Raw genomic sequence first — 23,667 nt, 5'->3', positions numbered from 1 at the left:
TCGCAGCCCAGCTGGAAGAGCTCAGTCCCTGTGCTCCTGGATGAATAACTGGGGACCCAAAGAGCAGCAGTCTGGGCTTCCTCTCTCTGTCACTGATACCAGGGATGACACTCAATCACATCCACGCACACCCTCGCTCACTTAAACTCCCCTGCTCTTAAAGAGGGATGAACTCGGCACTGACAGAAACCACGGAGGCCATAAGAAGAAACAGATTACACTCTTTCTCCTCCCTAATGACTTCTCGCAACCCCTCTCGCTCGACAGTCCTCTTCAGCTTGTTCGCCTCGTAACAAGGTCCACTCCTGTCCTCCTTGTGACAAGGCCATCTGGACGTCATCTCGTTAGCTCGTTACAGCCTCTGATTGTGCGATGCTAGCCCTTCATGTGACAGTGATAGAGGGCGAGCATACTGAGCTTGTTTGGTGAACATGAGAGGTGTGTGTCAGCCGCGCTCGCGTCTGTGTTCTCGCTCGCCGGTGTGCAACTGCTATGAGTCACACTGAATCTGATCTGCTCTGCATGCCAGCCTGCTGACTGAGCCATCGGGAGCTAGCGAGCATTAGCCTGTGAGAGCGAGAGGGCGTCTGTGTTCACACGTACAAAAGCGTCTCTCAGCGGGGTGGAACTCAGCACTCTCAGCCTTCCCTTCTTGCCTCTGAAGTCGTCGTTTGTGTCTGTCCAACGAGGACGGCCCGAGGGGGGAAACTCCGAGCGTTTCGCTTTTCAGCAAGTCGCTGCAGCAACGCAGGGGCCTTCTGGAGTCAAAATGCAATGTGGCCCGAGCTCAGTTTATCCACCGCCACCAGTTTTTGCTCCATTTCTATAATAAGGGCCAAATCTTTCCTGCTTTGCTAAACAATTCAGGAGCCAGATGGATCTCGTTTTGCTTAATTTCAGGATGCCTGTGTTTGTTGCTACGCCTCGCTAATGTGTGTGTGGCCCGTGCGCGCGCCGGGGCGACTTGTTTACTGTGTTTGACATGTGAGCAAATCAGTGTGTGTACACTGCGGGGTGTGTGTTTATGTGTGTATGTTTATAGTCAGGCCTCCTTAAGAACATCTGCCCTTGCAACGGCCTGACAGAAGCCAGCTATGTATACAAGCAAAAGCGTTTTAGCTTCAGGCGACGAGAACAGACCCTTTGACCAACCTACCTTCTCGCGAGAAGCTCAAACTGGTGCTGGGTCTGTGCAAGCAGTGACACTTTAGTGCTGCGTGTGTTTCTCCCTTGTATGAAACGAGAACACCATGTCAGGGCTCAGTGGATCTCAGTCACATATTAGAGAGCGGAGACATTTCAGAAGCTGCTGTTTGAGTATCTCCAATCTGAGGCTTTGTGGATTTTTCTCGCCGGATCTGAAAAAGCGGTTCTGGGCTTAAACAGTTCCTGCTTGGAGACAGACGTTTCAACATTTACAGTCTTGATTGAGGGCTGGAAGCATTTGTGACCGGCATGAGACAATCAAGCAAGTCGGTAATCATTGGTTTGAAGACACGTCCTGTTAAGTAGAAGGAAGAGTATTAACTTTCTCATGTTATCATGAAGCAGCCACAAATTTTAGTCATTTTCTCTGACAGGTCAATGCGTCGCAGTGTGTAATTTTGCTAGCCAGGCACTCCACAAATTTGGCAAAACGTAAAACACATTATGTGTGATGGAACATTATCAAAGCACATCGCTGTAAATAAAACTAGATGCAGGCCAACGCTGGCGGACAGCCGGGAGACTTCAAAAGACTTGAGGATCGAGGGGAGGTCCAGGGAAAATTGAGTTGCAAGAGTTCAAAATTGCTGGTCACTGACACTTTCTATTCAGTCCGACTGCATTTCAGTGATTTTTGAACGTGCAAAAAATGTCAGTTTGCTGATGTGTAAGGATGGTGAATTATCTAGTGGCATTGTAGTAAGAACATCAGTGCATGGTACACTTTTCTTTCGTTTTTGTCTTGGTAAAAATGTGGAAAATTGTGTATGAGTTTCTTTTGACTTACCAATTGCTCTAGTTGATGGTATTTCATCCAGTGAAATTGCAATATGTTGCAGTTGGTGGTTGTAGTGTGCCAAAATGTTAAAAAAAAAACATCAACTTTGAGAGGTAAATGTTCTTGTAAGATTCTGTGTATCAGCGGCATAACACTTGCATAAAACAATCCTTTGTTCCTTTCTGATTACATTGTAACCTTGCATCACGGTTACAGTGGATTGGTGGGTGTAGTGGCCTGTGGCGTATTGATTGAAATGGCCAGAAATATCTCTGCCTTATGGAAAGTGTCATCTCTAATAACAGGGGGGAGCAGCCAGAGTAATTTTTTTTGTGAGGATAATGTAGGAGAGAAATAATAATTGGTGCTGCAACACTTCTCCTGGTGTGATAATTACCATGGTAATGTTGAGGGGATAAAGTACCTGTTGTGCTGGCGATCATGTAAGGAAGGGAGGCTGCGTACGTGAGCTTGTTCCAACATGAAACACAAGAGGAAAACAGAAACAGCCTGTTGCAGGAACCGCAGGCTATAGATCTTCTGGAGGAGACGGATTACATAGTTCGATAAAATATATTTTAAATGAAAATGTACAGCATGCCGCTGATGGTGCTCAGGAGGAACAAATCAATTTAAGACCATTCAGCTGATATGAGCTATCCCAGCCTCTTTCTCTCCGGGTTCCCCGGGTCCCGGGTCCATTCATCCGGCAGCAGAGGCTGCCTGCCAGTGCGGCTCAGGGCAGGGGCTCGAGTCGACCGGACGGGGGTTGAAAACACAGGGGGAAGGGGTGGATTGAGGCTCTGTAAGGGGCTTTGAGTGGGCCTGAGTGTAGGCGGCGTTTTATCCGAAAGTCGGCGAGGGCAGGACGCTTGAATAGGGGGGTGGCTGGGAAGTTGGGCTGGGAAGGTCCAGGATGCACCCCACGGTGCTTTTGTGTGCCTCCACATGTATATATGTGTGTGAATGTGAGTGTGTGTGGGGTGAAGCATATGTGAGATCATGTGCTCATATTCACCAGTGGAATGTAAAAAGAAAGAAGAGGGGTGGCGGGGGGGCCCTCTCTTTTTTGCTTCGTTGTTTTCTGTTCTCTCTCCACTGTGCTGCAGCGTAGGTCTGTTTGGATAAGCTCTTTACAGGATTGAGCATGCTGCGGAGCTGTCCAGATGAAACAAAACCAAACCTCATTTGGTTGTTTGGAAAATGACTCCGTTCTATTTTGCTTGGTGCCGGCAGATCCACCTCGTTTGACACGAGGGGGATCGAGGCTGTCTCTCACGTTCGGGGTCATTTCCCAGAAACATTATTCGTATCTGCACAGCTCTTCCTCTGTGCGCTCCGACTTCTTTCATCAACAGGTCTTATGGGTCTCCAGACAACGAGAATGAAAGATGCAATTCAACCTCCCCTTTTTTATCCACCCTTCCTCCCCCAAACCCCTTTTTTTCCCTTTTCGACCTCTTCAGAAATACAATAACGTTCAGTCACTCGTCTCCTCCTCTCCATGGCGTGGCTGTGTGTTTCACCGGAGTGGTGCTGATTAAGCCCACAGAGAGACAAACAGGAGACAAAGTCCCTGCCCACCAGTTTAGTTTCACATCCTGGACTGGAGCTGGGCTGCAGCTTGCCAAGTGGAGGGCTTTTAAACTGGGCTAAACACTAATTGCTGCCCTATTTCTTTTATGCCGCTTCTTTCCCATCTGCGATGGCGCTTCCAGACCTCCACAGCAGCCAGAGCCTCATTATAGCAGACAGTTAACAAAGGCTGGGAAACAGAAGCAGAGAATTCACTTAGGATAGCTATCTAACCGCCAACCATGAGGCCTGCTTCGGAAAATTGAATCAATGACAGGAGCCGGCTTGAGATAAATCCTTCAAGGATATGAGGATATTAAGATTCTGAGAATCTTAATTGTTCATCTAAATTATTGCGACTCTGACAATGGAGTGAGCAGGACACGGGGCTCGTTGTTATATTCCAGAGCCGGTCTTTTTTAACGTTGAAGCAATTTTGTGGAGGGGTTTTTCACAAAAAAGGAGAAATCTGCAAAGCAAATAATACAAAACCTACTTGTTGAATGAGCCCTTTCCTGTGTTTTCCGTAGGTGTTTTTTTTTTTTTTTTTTTTTGTGCATGTTTGTAAAGTGAGGGGGAGGATGGAGACGGGTGGGGATGAGAGAAAAACCAAATGAGGGAAATGTTGAGGAGATGAATAAGAGGAAAAGGATAAAGGAGGGGAGAATGAGATTGCTGAGTGGAAATAGAGGGGGGGGGGGGGTGAGATCGGGGGGACGAATGGAGAGATGGAGGGGGGGTGGGGGGGGTCAGCAACAAAGCCTGCGGTTGCTATGGAGACATGTTTATGCCTCATTGATGCATCTTGTAGATCCAATTAGAGGCTGATTGTGTCTGTGTCTTCATAGACATTTGCACGTGTATCCAGGCCCGGTGTGCATTTAGACACACACACACACACGCACACACACACAAAAAAACATATGTCTGCTTAAACACACACAAAAAACAAGCAGGCATAAGCAGAGTGCTGCTGCTGAGCACTAGCAAATTATTAGAAGTAGGACAAAGGGATACCCCATGTTCTCTCTCTTATCGGCCTCTTGAATTAGCACAACCCGCGTCCCCTCAACCCTCCCCTTACCCACCCGCCCCCACTCCCCTTCAAACCCGCGAGCGTCAGACAATAGCGGGGAAATAACGTCTCACCCGCGTCCAAGCCCTGGGATGGGAGAGGGGGGCCTGCTTTCCACACATGCTATCATCATGGCATCATAATCAGACGGGTGTCGGGAAGCAACGTTTTCTGTAGTTTTCTTATCACATCTATCCTCTGTGAATGAAGTCATCAGGCTGGCGATGCCCCCATCCTCCTTGAAGAATGGCCATGAATGTTAATCCGGTCATGTTCATTTTCATGGGGTTTTTTTTTCCTTGGAAAAAGAGGACTCTTTGAGAATCTTTTAGAACAATGCCTGACTCCTTGCCAGCGTTTAACATCATTAGAGGAGAAAACCTCGAGGTCCCTCTAGAGCTGCAGCAACCATAGATTTTGTGGGAGATTTCTTCATCTGCTGAGTTTTTTTCTCCAGGGCAAATATTATTTTCTAATTTTGCTCTTTATGTACTAAATAATCGTAATATAGCACAATTACTTTTGGGTAGCCAACATGCTGCATGCTACAGCGGCAGCTGCTTAGAGCCTCCAGGCCAGCAGAGGGCCCCATGGAGCACTTGGCCTCTTCACTAACTATATGCCACATTCTTGTTATACCTCCATCTGTCAACTTCCTGGTTGGTTTTCCAGATGGGTGGTGGAACTACTGAAAAGCTGGAGGTCAATGATAACTCTGAAACTTAGTCCGTTTAAAACTGTGTAACTGGAATAAAACAAAACTTAAAAGAATTTCTAATTAATATTTTTTTTGGAAATAATGTGTTAGTTTGTTCATTCCTTTCATTCATTGTAACTTTGTAGGAGTCTTAAGAAGCCTTTCTGAGATTATTAATCATTAACATCAAGGTCAGAGGCGGCGTCACGCTGTGTCCATGTGAGAACATAGCCCCTAACTTTAACTGTAAGATTGATAAATTAATGCTGATTCAGGATGTTCTGTGGCACAGAATTGAATTCTAACCAAACAACTTTGCTGTCATGCATTCAGCTTTCTCGTATCTCCTGACATCCAATTCCTTTTTCGAGGAACCTCAACAAAGCTGCTTGTAGCTTTTTTCCTTTCTCAAACTCCACTCAGTGGAAGCAGTCACGGTTATGGTGAAAACGGTTTTCTTCTGTAACAACTTCCGCAGTGAAGAGCGTAGCTGTGAGGAGCGGTAGGCTATGTGTGGTGCATTCGCAGATATAAAAAAAAGATCATATCTTTGGTTCCCGACCTCTGAATCCCAGATCAGGATCGATCCAGCGTAAAATTGTCTCATCTCAGCCACGGGACGATTTGCCTGCTCATTTCTACCCTCCACACACTCCTCCATTAGTCTCTTCCGGGAAGAGGTCGTGGCTTTTTCTTCTGCTTGTGAGAAGAGCAGGTTATTTAATGGTGAAACGATGTGTGCGATGATGAAATGAGGGGCTGCAGATAAGGTGAGATTATGCTCTGAGAGGGAGAAAGAGGGGAGACACTGACACAGACAGAGAGAGGGACCCCCCACCGCCCCTTCAGCCGCTGATGTCTTGTTATACCATGAGGGATCAGAAAGAACAACAAATGCATCACGCGTTGCTAAATCCTCCTTAAATCCGCTGGCATGGGCAGATCGAGCAGATAGCCCCGCTGCTGGGCTCACTGTCTGCGATCACCACACACATACACACACACACACACACACACACACACACACACACACACACACACGCACACACACACACACTCGCGCTTATACATGAACACACCCGTGGTCAGTCCGGCTGTCTGGGTTAATGCTTGGCTAACTGGGACAACAGAGCTGAACCATGTTGACGTTTTAAGCCCCAAACAAGTCCAGAACAATGATTCAGCCCATCTGCCCCCACCGTGCGTTTCCACCCTCCGTCCCCAAAAGGAGTGCAACCTCAGCCCTTTCTGTTGACGCTCCAGCACTCGCACACACTCCAGCACTGGCCAAACACACCGCCGTCGCAAACCCGTGCACCTTTGCCCCCCGGTCTTCACACGCATTTACACACACCGGGCCTCCTCCTGTCCCCCACCTTTAGTGAATAAAAGGAGAACAAAAGCCGATCTGATTGAGTTGGCAGCAGAATCCACGGGGAGAGGTACTGTAAGGTCAGATGGATTATCTTAATCCTCCAGTAGATGATCATGACGGGTGGTGATGGTGGTGGTGCGGCGGTGTGTTGGTGGATGTACCAAAAAGCCTTAACCCGCTCAGCTGACCGCTGCTTTCCCTCCAGAAACAACCTTCTGAAGTAGCAGCATCGCTGTTATTATGCTAAAGCGCAGGTCTTACCCCAAACAACGAGAGTATGAAAAAGAAATCTGTTGCATTCCTTCTATAGAATCCGATCCGAAGCGGCCATTTTGTGTTACTGCACCTCTCTCTCTATCTTTCTCTCTCTCTCTCCTTTCTTGCTAACTTTCGCTATGCTTTGAGTCATGTCCAAGTATGAGAAAAATCTTGATAGGATTTGTGTGAGACACTCTGTTGACTTGTTCGAAGGCCGAGTCAAGCTGCAACAGGCAAGCGTTTTTGCCTCGCAGGTTGTCTCAGACGAATCTAAACCTGTAATTCCCTCGGCTAAAAGTATTAACACTATATAAACTCTGCTTGATATATGTGGCTGCTTGCACATGCCATCCCTTTTATCTGGAAGTAACAATTTGTCGTTTTTCTTTTTCTTGCCTCCCTCCAGGTTTCTTCCTGGAAAGGGTCTTGTGATCTACCCGGACATCGGGGACAAGCTGGATATCATCTGTCCCAGCGCGGACCAGGGCCGAGATTACGAGTTCTACAAGCTGTATCTGGTGAAGAGAGAGCAGGCGGAGAGCTGCAGCACGGTGCTCGACCCCAACGTGCTGGTGAACTGCAACAAGCCCGGAAAGGACATCAAGTTCACCATCAAGTTCCAGGAGTTCAGCCCCAACTACATGGGCCTGGAGTTCAAGAGGAATGTCAACTACTACATCACCTGTAAGTTTGTCACGGTGGAGGGAGGAGGGGGGGGAGAGACGAGTCGATTTGTTGACGTTTGGCGTTTTCGCTTTCGTTCAGCCGAAGAAGCCTGACTGAACAACAGGGGTAATAATCTCTGTGCTTCACACTCAGTTACACACAGTCACACCCGGGAGTTTCCTTGTTAAATTGCATTTTAATGGCTGCCGTGGCAGCCCCATAGCAACGACCGGAGTTTCTGTGCCTTGCTTAAGGCAAAGCGGTCAGAAGTGATTACGGTGTTAAATATTCCCTATCATTGTAAGATGCAAACGGGGAACTTTGAGAGTTTTGTTTAGGTTTTCAAGTTGTTTTGCTTCCTGTTTGTCTTATTTTACACTTTAGAAAAGATCATAATTAGGGATGCCTCAACAATTATCTTATTTTTGCTTCATTGTTAAGGTATAATTGATGAGGCCTTGTTTTTTGTTGTTGTTTTTTTTGTAAAATGAGAACATAAAACTAAAAGTCCAGGATATCAGTGTCTTGGATCAAGGCAGAAGGACTAAAGAGCATAAATAATTTATCAAATTTATTATCAGTGAGCTGTAAATACAACCTTGATAGTAGCTCTTTTGAGAGCAGCTAGACATGCAATAATGCAATTTTATGCAATCGATAAACCTTTGCGACTCGAGAGCATACAGATGAGTACTTCCGATGACAAATATGCAGACATGTTCTGATTTCAGTTTTGGCTGTCTGTAATGAAAGCCCTGAGCAATTCTGTCCTGGACTGTGCCTAGGAAAGTAATCCTCTCCACTGCGCCATCCAACTTGCAAAGGTACCAAATTATGTTCGAGAAATCAGGCTTTTGCTGTTTGACAAAAATGTAATCCGTCCGTTTGTCCATCAGTCCACCCAACGAGCCCATGGTGTCACGGCGCTCATGTTGACAGTCCACGTCTTAAAACGAGACGTCAAGTTTATGGTGAACGTCTCACATGCAGTGGAAATAAAATCAAGCAGCACATAATAATTCAGCCTTCAAAGGATTCTGGCTTTATCGGCATGAGAGGAGCCTCGGTTTTCTCCTCATCAAAGCCCTCCAGCTCAAGCTGCCGCAAGCTGAAAACGGAAACCCAAAATAAAAAAATTAAAAAAAGGCCCATTTTTATCTCTGCTCTCACTTCTGATTTTGTTTGAGGCATACAGATCTATTTGAGTAAACCTCTTTTCTCAATCAGATTGTTCCTGCTCAAACAGAAGGTTGATGATATCTCCAGCAGACGCCCGAGATGGGATCTGGGTGTCGTTACTGAAGTTTGAGGAGCTCTGCGAGTAGAGCAACATAAAACCTTACACATAAGTCACAGTTTATTAAGAAGGATCCCAAACTGTGCGCTGGTGTTTGCTTTGGGTCGCCATGCCTGACATCTACTTGTTGATACTCCAGCTAACCTGCAGCTCGCTCTCACATGGGGTTGTGTTAAACAACCATTCTGATTGACAGGAGGAAATGTGAGTCATAAGTTTGAACCAGCACTTGAGAAAACATGAGAATATACCATTGTGTAACTGCAGTTAAAATTCCACCTCTCTCACACCGTCGTTGGGAGTCTAGACTACTTTGGTTGACAGAACAAAGTAACAAAAAAAAGAGAAACTGTTGAAGGAACAGATTTTCTTTAAGATAGACTCAGAGGTAAAACACAGTTGATCATTCAGCATAAATGAATAAGTGAGTTTGAACAAAATTCTTGTTGTGCCACTTAATTCAATGAGCTGCAACTTTGTAGAAGACGGATTCAAGAAGGTTCAAACCACAAAAATCCCCAGTCTCACTCTGAGTTTTTAAATTTAAGGATGTATTAATGTTTCTTAAAGACAATTACACTGGCAGGAATTTTGTAGCTGATTTCCAACCTCTAGTTTTCGTGGAGCTTTAACCTGGCAATGTGTTCACTCAGTTCGACAATAAGGTCAAAATAAGGTCATTAGCATTACACTGGAGAACCTGAGTGACAAAGTGACTCAGCCGTTTGATTGAGATGTTTTGGTTCAAGTACACATCTACGTGTTACAGGACAGAGTCATACTTCTACAGTAGACCTTGCTTTCACCCTAAGATTCCCTGAAAGGCTGCCAGCACTTTGAAACTCATCTTGCTACCTGATACGCTCTACTCCGATCAGCCTTCCTGTTATCTGTTGAAAGTCTTGCGTTCTTGCGCTCACAGTCTGAACAAGCACGACATGCCTCGGCACGCTAGCTCCTTAATAGCTTCTTGGATGTTTTGTGCTACTTCTGACTTCATGCTTAGGCACCTTGCAGATACCGAAGAATGTTTTTCACACACAAAAACGCTGTTGTCAGCTCGACCTGTTAGCACATAGTTTGGCGCGTTCACTGATTGCAAAAGAGGTCGTATTTTTGAGTTTCCAAACACTGGCTCTCGTTAGACCCAACCAAGCTTAAAACAAGTATACTCTTTCTAAACATTTACAGTCGCTGTGTTCATAGGGAAGCAAATGAGTATGGAGAACCATGCTGTTAATTTATACTACAAGGTTTTTGCAGCATCAAGAAGGCTTTATCTAACTTTTGCTCATTTAAATTATTTCTTCCAAGCTCAACTCGTTTTTCTTTTCTTTTCTTTTAATTACAGCCCGTCGTTAAGCTCGTCCCAGGACACCACCACTCTATGCCACATCCACATTTCAAATTGATTCTTCAGTAAATCAGTAAAAACTATTAGAAATGATCCACAAATTCAGAGGCAGTGCCTGAACTAATATGCAACAAGCTGTGTCATGCCAGCGAATGGCTGGCACAGTGAGAAATCAATAGATGCTCTGCAGGCCACGAGACAAAAATGAACCCACCGCCAGTATCGGCTAATGAAGCTTGGCGTATTACATCGCTCCATCAAACGTGGCCAAATTAAGCTAATATTTTTGGGAATATCAATAAATCACTTGAGAGATTTAATCTCCTCGCGTCTCAGTTTAAGTCTGTAAAGTATTCAAAAACATTAATGCGACTGCAGCTTCTCTGCTTTAAAGCGGCTTTTTACATCCTCCTCTGAAATGGAAAAATAAAAAAAATACACACACAAGCGCAACTTAAATTAAATAAATTAAATCCCACATAAATTTTTCTTTTCATCTGTTGCAGTTCAATCAATATTTGTGAAGTCTCCCTCGCAGGGAGAACGCAGGGAAGCGTGAAGCTTGAGATGTTATCACAGCGACAATTTTCGTGGTCGCTCCGCTGGCAGCATGTCAGGGGGGCTTCAAGGAAATATTTCTCTGAACTTTTAATGCGCCCACATGTTTTTCACCCAAAAACAAAAAGGAAAAGAAAACCCACCTTGGGCATTCTTGTCACTTTCTTCGCCTTTCCCTCCTTCGTGGGGCTGCTCGGCATATTGTCTGCTGATTACATCATAAATATTTTAACTAACTTTATTCCTGACATGTGCGTGGGCTGGCACTCTGACAGCCGCTAACTCCGACATTAAAGCAAAAAATAAAAAATAAATAAAAATGTCAGCTTTATCTCGGGCTGCTTCTAATTTTTATGTGCAGCTTTCTTTTCTCTTATGTGCAGCGGCGGTCTAACCGATGTTTGTTTTATGCAAACTAGAGGAATACTTTACACTTCCTCCACTGTGTTCCAGACTCATAGCTAGTTGCAAATCCTTCATGAGGCTGATGGGGGATCATTATTAGCTCATACACTGTAACGTTTGCATGTCAGCCGTAATCGGATGTGGCGTCCGTCGAGGTGTTACATTAATGTTGTTGTTCTTTGCAGCAGGAGAATCATGTTTTATCTATACTTCACGCGGCCTGCGCACACACACTATCATTTAGTTAATGGCCATGGGTGGCTGCTGTAGGAACCTCCACTAAGCACTTTTCCAGCTTTACATAGGAGATAAGCGTGAGATTATGTCAAAACCAGATTGTGTCAAAAACCAGTTGTTTCAAATGCTGTTAAAGTAACATAATGATGAATAATGGTATCCATTACATTCAGTTGTTGTCTGGTTTTTGATCCAAACACTGAAACAGCCCAGAATAAACTTCTGCTTAATCTGCTGGTCGTGGAATCACTAAAATATCACAAGCTAGGATTAGCTGGTTAGCTAGTAGCTAGGCAATGCTGCAGTCGGTTGTTTAACAAGCAGTTTGTTGCTTGTCGACTGGAGAATCACTGCCTATTACATGTTTAACAGCATTGTAATGGTGAAGGGTGGTGCTGTTGTAGGTTCCACTCCTGGGCGGTGCGTGTTTTTAGTGTCAAACAGGCTAATTTCTTTTTTCCTGTAAGTGACGGAAAATGGCCTTCTTTAGGCAGCCCTGCATTACTCTGACTTCTCATTAAAAGGGGAGTTTCAACCAAATTAAAGCTACAACTTTAAGTTTTAAGTGTTGTGTAAGTCTTGACAAGATCAAGGTATAAATTGAGTAAGCCTATTTCAGGAACGCACCCTGTCCAGGTCATGATGTCCAGAGTGGATGTGTGTGTTTGTTGAGGCCCCCCGCCCTCCGGCTTATCCGTTCATGGAAGACGTGAGTGAGTTATCCCACGCCTCTGCTGGGAATGGGGTCCGGTCAGCCAGCAGAGCGGCGTAAATCTGCTCTGCCCATAAAGAACTGGCTTATCTGCTCTGATTAATGGCCCGGCATGGCAGACACCATCTGAGACGAGAAGAAGATGCATAAGGAGTGGACATTCCTCTGGACCCTCCAGAAGTCTTTTTTTTTGTCCAGCAGACTCCCTGCTCCCGCTGACCAGTGATCCGGTTCTTTTACGCGGGGTAGAAGAGGCAACAAAAGTTGCAGGTTGATGTAAACAGCAAATGGTATATATGTGTGTGTGTGTGTGTGTGTGTATCACCATGGGGGACCCCCGTTCACTTGGTCCTGTCCATCCTGGCCCTACTCTGACAGGAGTCTTGGGAGGGGTCAAAGGTCACAATGCAAAGTCAGGGAGGGTCACAGAAACACCACAGGAGGGTCAGCTATCATAACTTTGCACTGATCTAAAGTCCAGACCAGCACCAGCTTGTGCTGTCTATCAGCACCACATGCCCCCTGTGCACACACACACCTACACACACACACACACACACACGCACACACACACACACCCACACACTCAGTCGTATTTTCATAACTTGTGGAGACTTCACATTGACATAATCAATGTGAATTATCACATTGACAACCTAACCCTTACCATAATCCAAGGATTATGGTAAGGGTCAATTAATGGAAATTAATTTCTACAACCTAACCCTTACCATAATCCTAACTCTAAACCTAACCATCTCAGACCTAAACACTAACACAAAAACAACAATTTCCCTCATGGGGCTCAAGAAAATGTCCCCACAAGGAGCAGTAGTCCCCATAACCCCACATTGTAGACAAGTTCCCATAAGGATATAAAAACCTGGTACGCACACATATAAACATGTATACATATACACACACTTTCTAAGCCCTCTGCTGCCTAAGTGAACAAACTGGTTATATTTCATAGCGTTGTCTAAACACAGGATATCGAATGAGCTGTTTGTGTGGAAAATGGCCCGGGTGTGTTTGGGGCTCGGAGTGAGTGGCGAGGTGATTCTGGACAGGAGGCTTTTAGGAAGGGAAAATATAATGGGGAAAATGAGCAGCGGAGTGAGGAAAAACGAGCAAAGGGACATATAATGAATATCTACACAGACAGTTGCAATACATCACAGAGCCTCCATTTTCTTTCCCTGTCGCCCACCAATTGACATAATGTTGCATGACTCGCTTCATGATTGGCCGGCTGTGGCTAGCTGAGTCTCTGTTCCACATAAAAAGTTGAGACTGCGCAGCGGGAGGCAGAGGAGCCTGTCGACATGCACCTCTCCCCTGTCTTGATTTTCCTGAGGATCGGGCAGGAGTAGGCCTGATCCCTCCTGACAGCTGTCACTCTGCATCGCGGCGCGCCGTCCCGGACTCTGACACGTTGCCGACTTCCTCGCCAGAGTTCCGCGACAGACTAGAAGACGCTGTCTCACCTCGGTAAATAACATAACGCTGGCTCGCAGCAAACGCTGAAGTCGACTTTGTTCTTGGGGCTCAGCTTGGTTGACTTTCCGGCGAATGCTGTGAAATTTCCTTCGTTGTCGATTATGTGTTTTGACATCTGCACATAAGTCAGTAATGAAAAAAAGCTGTGCTCATTTTTCTGAGTCACTGGGTGCTGGCCCAGCTTTTAAAAAACAAAGCTGAAGAAGATATCTGACTAACAGGATGTGACCTTCCATGCTGTGCTCACCTCCTCAGATTGTGTTTAGGAACCATGTTGGATATCAGTGTCTCTAATTGTACTCATCTGTCCAGCTAATGGGATGAGACAATCTTTGATTCACAAGAATGAAGAAATGATAGTTTATAAATTATTTTCCAAAATACTAAGAAATCCCCCTTTTATTTATTTATTTTTTGTTTCCACAGATAAATTAGAGGGACTACAATTTGTTTTAAATATTTGGAATAAAAATCTGTCCACATAACACAATAACACAAAATAGCTTTTTGTGTTATTGTTAATCACTGTTCAGTATACAAATATAGTTTTGATCAAGCTATTTTAGAGATTTTCACTTTAGGAAACATTTGAAATTGTTAAATTGCCCTTTAGTTTCACATTAGTTAGAAGGATTAATAGAGATGCTAAAATTCAGCTTTGCTAGCTATTTTAAAACTGTTGTAAATTTTCTGTATCTTTAGTTTTACTCCTTGAGAAAGTTTTTAAGCAGACGCTAATTGCTAGATGCATCATTAGCAGCTCACAGATATTAAGATATTACTTACAAATCTTATTTATCTTAAACTTATTGCTGATTGGATGCTCCGAAGCAGATCCTACCGTTAGCATTGTTAGCTGCTCATGGTTAGCCTGTCATAATTTTTCCTGCCTGAAAATTATTTTTATCTTTAGCACCAAGATGGGAAAATGTTACTTTCAGCATTGCTAGTGGATAATAGCTAGCCGCTTACTGCATTTTAAAGTCCTTACAAATTATTCGTATCTTAAAAGGTTTGAAGATTTGTCAGCTAGCCATATGAGAAGTCTTTATTAGCCAACTGTGATCAAAGTAACAGTTTTAAGCACAAAACAATCAACAGCATAAATGGTATTGGTGTGTTAGCTAAGTATTTATTATGACATATATCTTGGATTTTAAGGTTTACTTTAAAAAACAAGACTAATTTCACAAATTAAAAGTCATGCTGGCTTAACTAGCATGATTTTGTCATGTTCCAAATAACTGTCTCAAACATAGATCCAACAAGGTGTTAAGCCTAAAGCACCTTCATATTTTAGGTTCATAATTATAGCTTACACTTAATTTAATGAACACAAGCTGACAGCAACTAGACAGAGCTTTGTGAGACACACATGAGTTTGGTGGAAAATGTTGCTATTTTGTCATTGGGATTTTCTCCTCAGCCCCACATGACACACCTCTTCCATCTAAACGTCCCCTGAAGGTCCGCTCTGTGCATCCAGAGTGCAGCAGCTATGTTGCCTGGCTGTACAAGTCACTCCTCGTCCACCCGGCAGGGAGTTGAAGGTTGGGGCTTAAAACATTTCTGCCTCTTGCTGCCACCGATCATCAGATCCTCCCATTTACAGGGGCCCTCCATCAAACGTGCGCGTGCTCCCACGGAGGTCCTTGCTTTAATGCTGCAAAGAAGCTAAGAAGCACAGTGACATGCGCTCATCTGAGGCAAGTAAATAATTAAATGCCGCAAAGGCATTTAGCCTGAGATGCAGCACAATACCAGTAATTTCATTAGAAAAAGCGTTAAATGTCATCTTTTAGAGATAACATCAGATTACCATAATTAAATCACAGCTATTTAGGGTGGGGATGCAGCTGTCAGGTCGAAGACACGTGGATTTTCAGATTACAGGGATGCAAATAACTCGCATATTTTTAAGTGGCAATTACATAAGTTCTTTGTTGTGAAGAGCTAACAGTTGCCATCTGCTAACCCGTCTTTGTGAAAGAGCACAAAAACATTTTGACGAGAGGAAAGAGAGGCTTACGCATGCTTGATGTGAATGGAGAACAAAAGACATTTTACTTTGTTGAGCAATGGTCAAAAAGTACATTTTGAACGACAAATTGAGATTATTATCTGTGCTCAGGACAACCATCCTTGTACACAGTTTAGCTCCTTAAACTTTTCCAGTTCGAGTTGCGACCACAAATGTTAGTGGATACTTTCTATGAACGTGTTTAATAGACCAACAGAAAGTAGTGGAAGGAGCATGATAAATGGTTTTCAAAATATTTTACATATAGATTGTTGTGCTTTTCAGGATCCATTTAATATGAATCACCTTAAAAAATCTATTGCTACCAATTGCCTTAAGAAGCATCTCAAATACTGAATGCTGTAAAAAGCCTCTATGTGTAATTTTAATGTCAGTACAAACATGTCTGTTGTGTGGAGGCCTGGAATGTTTGTTCACCATCCCCATATTGAAACATTGTGAAGGCAGCATGCTGTGCAGATGTTTATTGTTGACAGAAACGTGAAAGCTGGTCAGAGTTGATGAGAAGATGAATGGAGTTAACATTACAATCATCGAAGAAAGAAATTTTCGTCTGGAGCGGAGGATCGCCTCCCAGAAGGACAGTGACTTTGGTTTGCACCCAAGCCTTTGCATGTGTAAAACGCAGCCTGGTCCCACACTTACTTACAGATTCCCCATCAAACGGAGGACCTGTAACCACACTTTCTCCTTTACCTATTTTACAAAGAAAGCAGGAGCAAAAATTTTAATCTTTAGTTGCACAAATTTGTCAGAAAAGACTTTGTTTTATTCGTGATGAATATATGAGGTGTTGGCCGTTTTGTAAGTGTGCATGGCACACTTACAAAACCTTAACTTGTAAAGCAGTTTGAAGCCCATTTAGCCTTTCCCTTGCACTTTTAAACGACACAGATCTTTGCAGTAATTTATCCTACAGAATACATGCGAGTATAATGAGACAAAATGTGAAACCTTTCACAAAATATGACTACCTTAGCCGAGCACTGCTACTTATTCATGTTAATGTTTAAATACGGCTCTGGAAAATCTGGAGAACATTTAAAATAATCAGTTTCTTTGATTTTACTTTTATATTGGAGTAAAATGAACATTGTTCTTCAATTCTATGCCAACATGCCTCTGAAATTCCAAGCAAAAGTTTAGTATTTATTTGCAGAAAATGAGAAATGAAGTGCTTTCAGAACTCAAATAATGCAAAGAAAGCAAGTACATATTTATTTAGACACAACAACAGTAATGTTTTAACTCAAGAAGAGTTCAGAAATCAATATTTGGTGGAATAGCCGTGAGGTTTTCAGTGGGGTTCAGTGTACTGGTCTCTTAATGTGTTTTTTCCAGAGCTGGATATGATCAATGTTTAACATGGAAGGAAGTTCACTTAAAAAAAATGAAAATAAAAAATCCATAGTGGAAGAGGATCTGATCTAAATATGTGTTATTTGGGTTGCTGGTTTGCGCTTACAGCAGCTAATCAGCAACCTTTAACAGATTTTGTTTTCAAAGCGCACCCCGCCAACAGGTCAGGCCAGCGCCGGTGGAGGAGTCTGGCCCGGGATAAGGGGATTTAACCCCCTCGTGAGTGAATGCAGCCCTGTGTTTATTAGTGTGCCAGTGTAATATATGGCTTTCTGCTTGCTTTGCAAATCTATCCAGGCTGCCTCCGCTACTTCTCCTTTGGATATTTCATTCGCTGAGGGTTAGCAGGCACAGCGTTATTGTTGCTGGTTATTGCCTTTCGTTTATTACGGGGGGGGGGGAGTTTGTTTAGAGGGGGAGGAGGGGCGCAGTGGGGTACTCTGCCTCAGAGAGTGGGGCCGCTCACATGGCCGTGCAAGTGAGTGGTAACCATTGGTTACGGCTTAGCCCGCCGCTGCTAGATGAAGCTGATATATTCATGTATTCATCTCAATTAGTCGGTTCCAAACGCAGACACTCATCCCTTCCTCGGCTGTGCTCCGTGCTTATCTTATTAGAATATTTGATCCTGCATGCAAGACCTCCCTCACTCTCCTGCACACCATGTCAACTCTTGTTTCCACTCTTCAAAAAAACCCAAAAAACCCTCCATTATTCTGCCCTTATGTTTCTGAGTGTGTGTGTGTGTGTGTGTGTGTGTGTGTGTGTGTGTGTGTGTGTGTGTGTGTGAAGATGCGGTGGGAGGTCTGTGTTCAAGTCATTTTGGTTGATTACTCAGATCTCCTCTCGGCATGCAGACCACGAGAGACCGCAAAGCAAACTCGGAGAGAAACAACAGTGTTGATTTTTGTTTCCTGCTCTTTGCTAACACAAACTTATCTGCTGACTGTCCCTCCTCCTCCTCTTCCTCTCCCACCTCCCCAAAGGCGACTCACAGTTGTTGAACGTGAGTCTCGTACTGGTTTGAGCTAAAGCCGCCTCTGTTCTTGAGTAACTATACTCTTAATTGGAAGAGTAATGTAACTCTTACAAAGGTCGGTCTCTGCAGCAGCTCTTATTCAACGCTCTACACAGTCGGTAAAAACTCCCATCACTTCGACTATTTTGCTGGTCTTTCAGTGAACATACAGGACCAGCAAGAATGAACATTTAAAAACTTGAACTTTATAAGACTTTGGTATACCTTGACATCATTACGCACTCCATGCCCGGTGCATGATGGGAGTTGACTGAGACGATTGTGTGTGGTTTTTCTACTTAAAATAAAATAAAATAAAATAAGCAACAAGAACAGAACAAAACAATGGAGGCTGTAATCTAAAACTCTCGGCACATGTATTTTTCCATTTCCATCAGAGACGTCTTGAGGTTGTTCTCCCTCCTCTTGTGCCGACAACACATAATCTCGGCGCATTTCGTCTTCGGCCAATAGCTGAGCTCAAATCACTCAAGCTCTCTGTCTGTCAGATTGGAGCTCGCTCTCCCTCTCTCCCAGCCCTGGACCCGTGGTTTTGTCTTTTCCAAGGCACGCTCTGAAATGGCTTTGTTTTCCGACAGCCATTCAGTGGCACTCTCAGCCAGGGCCTGCCAAAAAGAGGTCCGCCTCCCCCCTTCTACCCCCCCGAGCTGGAGCCCGGGCCTGTTTACACAAACTCATCGGAGAAATGTGGATATATAATTATAGAGGTTGTTAGTTTTAATGTTGCATCCTCTCAGTTGAACGGGGAAGAAAAAAAAAAAAAAAAAAAACAACCGCATGCTTGGTCAGCTTCGATGAAGGGTGGCTGATGAAACTCTGACCGAGAATGGCGTGAACTTTTCTGCAGAGACCGTTTCAGAGACGGGGTGGGAGAGGACGGCCAGGGGAGGTGAGGGGGGAGGGGGACGCTTTTTCGACAGGATCGAATCAGCTACGAGTTAAGCAAACAAACATGAATCACGAGGCGGTGATAGAGATTACTGTGGTCGTCCGACGCATAAATACAGAGTCTAAATACTACTCTGCAGGGCCAGGGCCGAGCCCGTTTCTGTGAATTCAGCTCGGTGGCAAAATGTCCGTGTTCCATTCCAGCGCGACCACAGGCGCACAAACACAGTAACAGGAGTCGACAAACACACAATGAGGCGTGTGTGTGTGCGCGTGCAAACACACAGGCATAAATAAGCACAAAGCCACATAAGCAAATATATATATATATATAATATACACACTCATATGCTCACAGAAGCATGCAAGTAGATGCACACATAAAAAAAACAAAACAACACATAATGTGGCCTCACTCATCCTATCTCTGCAAAATTGCTGGCGTTAATAGGAGCTGCCGTAAGCACTGTGCATTCGTTAGCGCACCTTTAAGAGAGGCACGGCTGAGCTGAGTACGGGATCTCTTCAGTCAGCAGTCCCACAGGTGTAACACGCGCGCGCGTGATGGATGGATGCGGGGAAGAAACACGTCTTTAAATAAATATGTGCCGTGTAGTTCGGGCCCACTGCGACGCCGCGGTTCAGTGTTCAGGACTTGCATTTTGCTTCCTCTATTCCCACTCTCCTAATTTTTCTTCCTGCAACTTCACCTTTCTTGCCAATAGGCAAGAGCCAGGACACCGGGGTTTTATAGCATCACGGTGTGAACTCAATGATTTAAAACCAAAAGGCATCAAAAAAAAAGAAAAAGAAAAAAGCAACAATTATCCCATCTGTCCTTCCATCCATCTTGTCTGTACACCCATTTACCCTTGCAGGGTCACTCTAAGCCGGGTGCACCCCGGGCAGGTCGCCAGTGCTTCACAGATCAACACCGAGATGCAGCCATGCGTACACACACTCCCTCCTTCTGACAATTTAGAGAGACCAATTAGCCAAACCTGCATATTTTTGGACTGTGGGGAATGCCAGAGCACCCAAAGAGAACTCATTTCTGCTCGGGGAATAACACATAAACTCCATAATGAGAGGTCTTGAGATATGGACTTAGGCAAAAAAATAGACAAAATACCTGCTTTAGTTGTGGTTGAGCTCCTAGCGTAGATCCACATACGTATAACACTTTAATGAGCCTTTTCACACGGTCTGAGGAGAAATAATGCAAAAAAGCTGAAGTGACTGTAGGGCTGGACATTGTGGCTACATCACAGTCAATTCTGATCATTGTTAATTATCTTTTTTTTGCTTTTAATGTCTAAAACACAGCCAAACTGATTCCTGTTTCATCAACAGTTTGCTCATTCGCAGGCGATGAAACACAAAACAAGGTCCTCAACAGGTTGTTGCTCGGTGACCAAAGGGTGAGTGGGGTAGTTGATGCCACCAACCTCCTGGCTGTGAGAAGTTGAGCAACTAAGGCCTTTCCTCCTCTGTCTACATCCCCCAGAATGCTGTGCGGTTCTGGATCTGAGTTTAATAAAATTCTTGAACAATCGACCCAAAGTACTTTCTGTTTACGAGTCTATTGAAATATATATTGTTGTTGATTGATTACCCAGCCTGATATTAGTGCAGGAAACCTTCTTTCAGCCAGTTACCCACCAGAGTGTAGCAGCAACAGGACAGAGAGGATAAGTCCTGGGCTCCTCAACTCTCCACACAGGGAGTTTTGAGGATTGTATTGTTTCCTAGGAATGCCAGAACACAAGAGTACAAAATTAAACAATGCAGCCCATAATCTCAAACAATCTCCACATGTAGTTTTCCATTTCGATCCGAGACATCTTGAGGTTGTTCCCCTTCGGTTTCTGCCAAAAACACATTCTCAGCATACTTCTTATCCGGCCAATAGCTGAGCTCAAACCTCATCTCTCTTGTCTGTCAGATGGAGCTAGCTTGAACAGAGCCCGCAGTCGGCTGCCCGCCATTGCTTGCCAATTGTTTTGGGAACGGCGTTTGGGATAGCGGTGCTCCTTCGGTGCAGTTCTTCAGCCGACTGAGCGGCAGTGTGCAGCATCAAATGGGGGAGGTGCGGTGCTGCGTTGGATAGGTCTTGTGTCCCAAACAGGACAACTTCAAACCTTAGAAGGCAAAACGACGACATGATCTAAAAACCAACCTACTCCCTACCACCCAGTTTCCTCTCCTCCTCCTCACATCTCCATCTGCCTCCTCCTCCCGTCTCTTCGCTCCGCAGTGACGGATCCTTCAGGAAATTGTTTCGAGCCTGCCAGACATTTTTCTCCTGTAGCTGTTTATTTGTGTTTAGGTTGGGTCGGTTAGAGAACAGGGCGTCCGGATCCTCTCTCCTCTCTCTCTCTCGCTCTTTCCAAGAGGAGGTTAAGCTCCTGAACTCTTTTTTTTTTTTTTAACCATCTTGTGCCAAAAAAAACACTGGTCCCAGATCAGCGCGGGTTTACCGTTCAAGTGATATAAGAGGCGAGGAGAGAGGAGCGGCCCGAAAAGACCCGGGCTGGGCTGGTTGGGATGCAATCAGTGAATGTGCGGGCTTTGTGCGCATTAGGACGCAATCAGCGGCCCTTATTCTCTGCGGTCCGCTTCTGCTCCCTGATTGGGACTTTGGCGAACACAGGAGAGGAGGGAGAGCTTCTCTGTTCCTGCTTTCTGCGTGTCAGGGCTGGAGAAGCCGCACCGCTGTGTAGGAATCTCTGGTGCTTCACACATTAGCTTCATTGCACCCTTTCCCTTGTATCCCCCACGGCATTTTTTCCTTTTTTCATATCTGCCTCTGTGTCAGCATGTGTCTGTGTACGTGTCACTGTGCATTAGGACTGCTCTGACCAGAAACAATGTTGGCTCCAGTCAGCTCCCCTAACATGTTAGCAGGTACTAGAGAAACCCCCCACACGTCCACAAATAAATAATCAAACCACACGCAAGGGACACGTTTTCGCCCACACACCTATCCTTGTCTTTGTTTTTTTTTTGCAGATTTTGATTCAGTGGACAGCAGATGGGCTGACATCGACTCTCTCTCTCTTCCATAACAAGTACACCCTCTGTCTCTATCCCCAGCCTTTACTGGCGCTCTCTGCTCTAATCTAGTGCTCGGGCAATTAGGCGGTTATTTGTTCATGGGATACAGCAGGCATAAATGTCATTGATTGCCATTGACCGTTTTCCATCACTCAGATTGCAAGGATTTTGCTAATATCCTTCCCCCCTCGTTCACCTTCGTGTTTGGTTGAAAAAGTTCAGCAGAGAGCGTTGCATCCACTCCACCGCACAAGCCTCTCCCCTCGCCTTCCGAAGGCCTCATCCCATTTTGCTTTGCATCACCTGTTCGAGATGGGAAGCCCGGCGAGCCTGCGGCAGGAGTTATCGTTTGTTTCTTTGTTTGTTTGTTTCACCGTCGCTGATGTGTGTTATTGTGCCGTGCAACACAAGGCCGGCTCAGTTGTCATAACTCTCCTCCGGAGGCCGGATTGAAAAGGTCAGTGGAAATGAAGCCGCTCTCGTTGTGGACAATGGATGGATTCGGCGCGTGCGCGCACTAAATCATTTTAAAACATTTGCGCAAATGCAAAACCCCACCCGGTTCCCTCCTGCCCATCTCCCAGCCTTCTTTCTGATCATATTTTACATGCACCGGCAGGAAAGGCGGTGAGCTCCAGATACTTCGTCTGCCACCGTTCGGGCTTGTTGACTTGTTCCAATTCCTCAGCTCTGGTTTCCCTCAGGAGGGAGTTCACTCGCAAATTACCTCCTCAGTCAGTTGAGGTTTTCAGAGCCCTCGTGCCCTTTGACATGCCACCGCTATCTCAACACATTCCGATCCATCCCAGCGGTTCCTTTATCGTGATGATTTGTGGCTCGCCGCTCTGTAGGTGGATCGACTCCTCTCTGGAGTCCAGAGTCCCAAATCACCTTTCCTCTCGACAGCTGCAAGAAAGGCCGGTAGAAGAAGAAGAAGAAAAAAAGACAAGCTGGGATGGATGGATGGAGGTGGGTCCGTTTTTTTTTTTTTTTTTTTTAATCAACATCTGGGAGTTAGCGAGTGAACCGGGGTTCACCTCGCGCGATTATCAGTGCAAACGAAGCAAGATGAAAACTTCAATGAGCCTCCCACTGAGAAACAAGCTCGCTAAAGAGGCCTTCTGTGTACATCTGTCGGCTGATTTTTGCACATGTGTAACCTGACGATATCAGTACCACCCACCAATACTTAGGAAATAGCTACCGGGATTTATCATCTGCTAAGCTTCATACAAAGGCATTCCCAAAGGGGGCAATGTAATAGGATAATACGAGCTGCACTTTTTGTTAGCAGGCACTTTGCTTTACAGTGAAGGTTACATGTCAGTTGAAATAGACATTTTAGGCTAACTACATGGTGCATGCACCCCTCATTTACTTAATAGTGGTGCAAACAAAGGGACAATGGTAGTTTTCTGTCGAACATGAGTGACTTACTAATTATCTCCTACCATAATGGTATACTATAAAAAAAGCAACAAAAAACATTTAGAGGGAGCCCTCTCTCTGCAGATCATCAGAAACATGATGTTGTTCTCAAACCTTCCTCTGAAGGATATATAATTAGCATAAAAAATTAAAATGGATGCA

The 23,667-nt window shown here is 44.7% G+C and overlaps 1 protein-coding gene across 1 annotated transcript in view; it reads left to right on the top strand.

The window, feature by feature from the left end:
- efnb1 (ephrin-B1) overlaps window positions 1–23,667 on the top strand; it is a 78,998-nt gene that overhangs the window by 23,105 nt on the left and 32,226 nt on the right. The window contains 1 exon segment of the mRNA XM_055033933.1: window positions 7,371–7,648. Coding sequence (XP_054889908.1) covers window positions 7,371–7,648 — 278 coding nt within the window.

The sequence above is a fragment of the Poeciliopsis prolifica genome, unplaced genomic scaffold (genome assembly GCF_027474105.1).
Source record: "Poeciliopsis prolifica strain line A6 unplaced genomic scaffold, Auburn_PproV2 SCAFFOLD009, whole genome shotgun sequence".
Classification (NCBI taxonomy): Eukaryota; Metazoa; Chordata; class Actinopteri; order Cyprinodontiformes; family Poeciliidae; genus Poeciliopsis; species Poeciliopsis prolifica.
The sequence above is the reverse complement of the archived record's forward strand: the minus strand, read 5'-3'. Positions and strand labels throughout refer to the sequence as shown.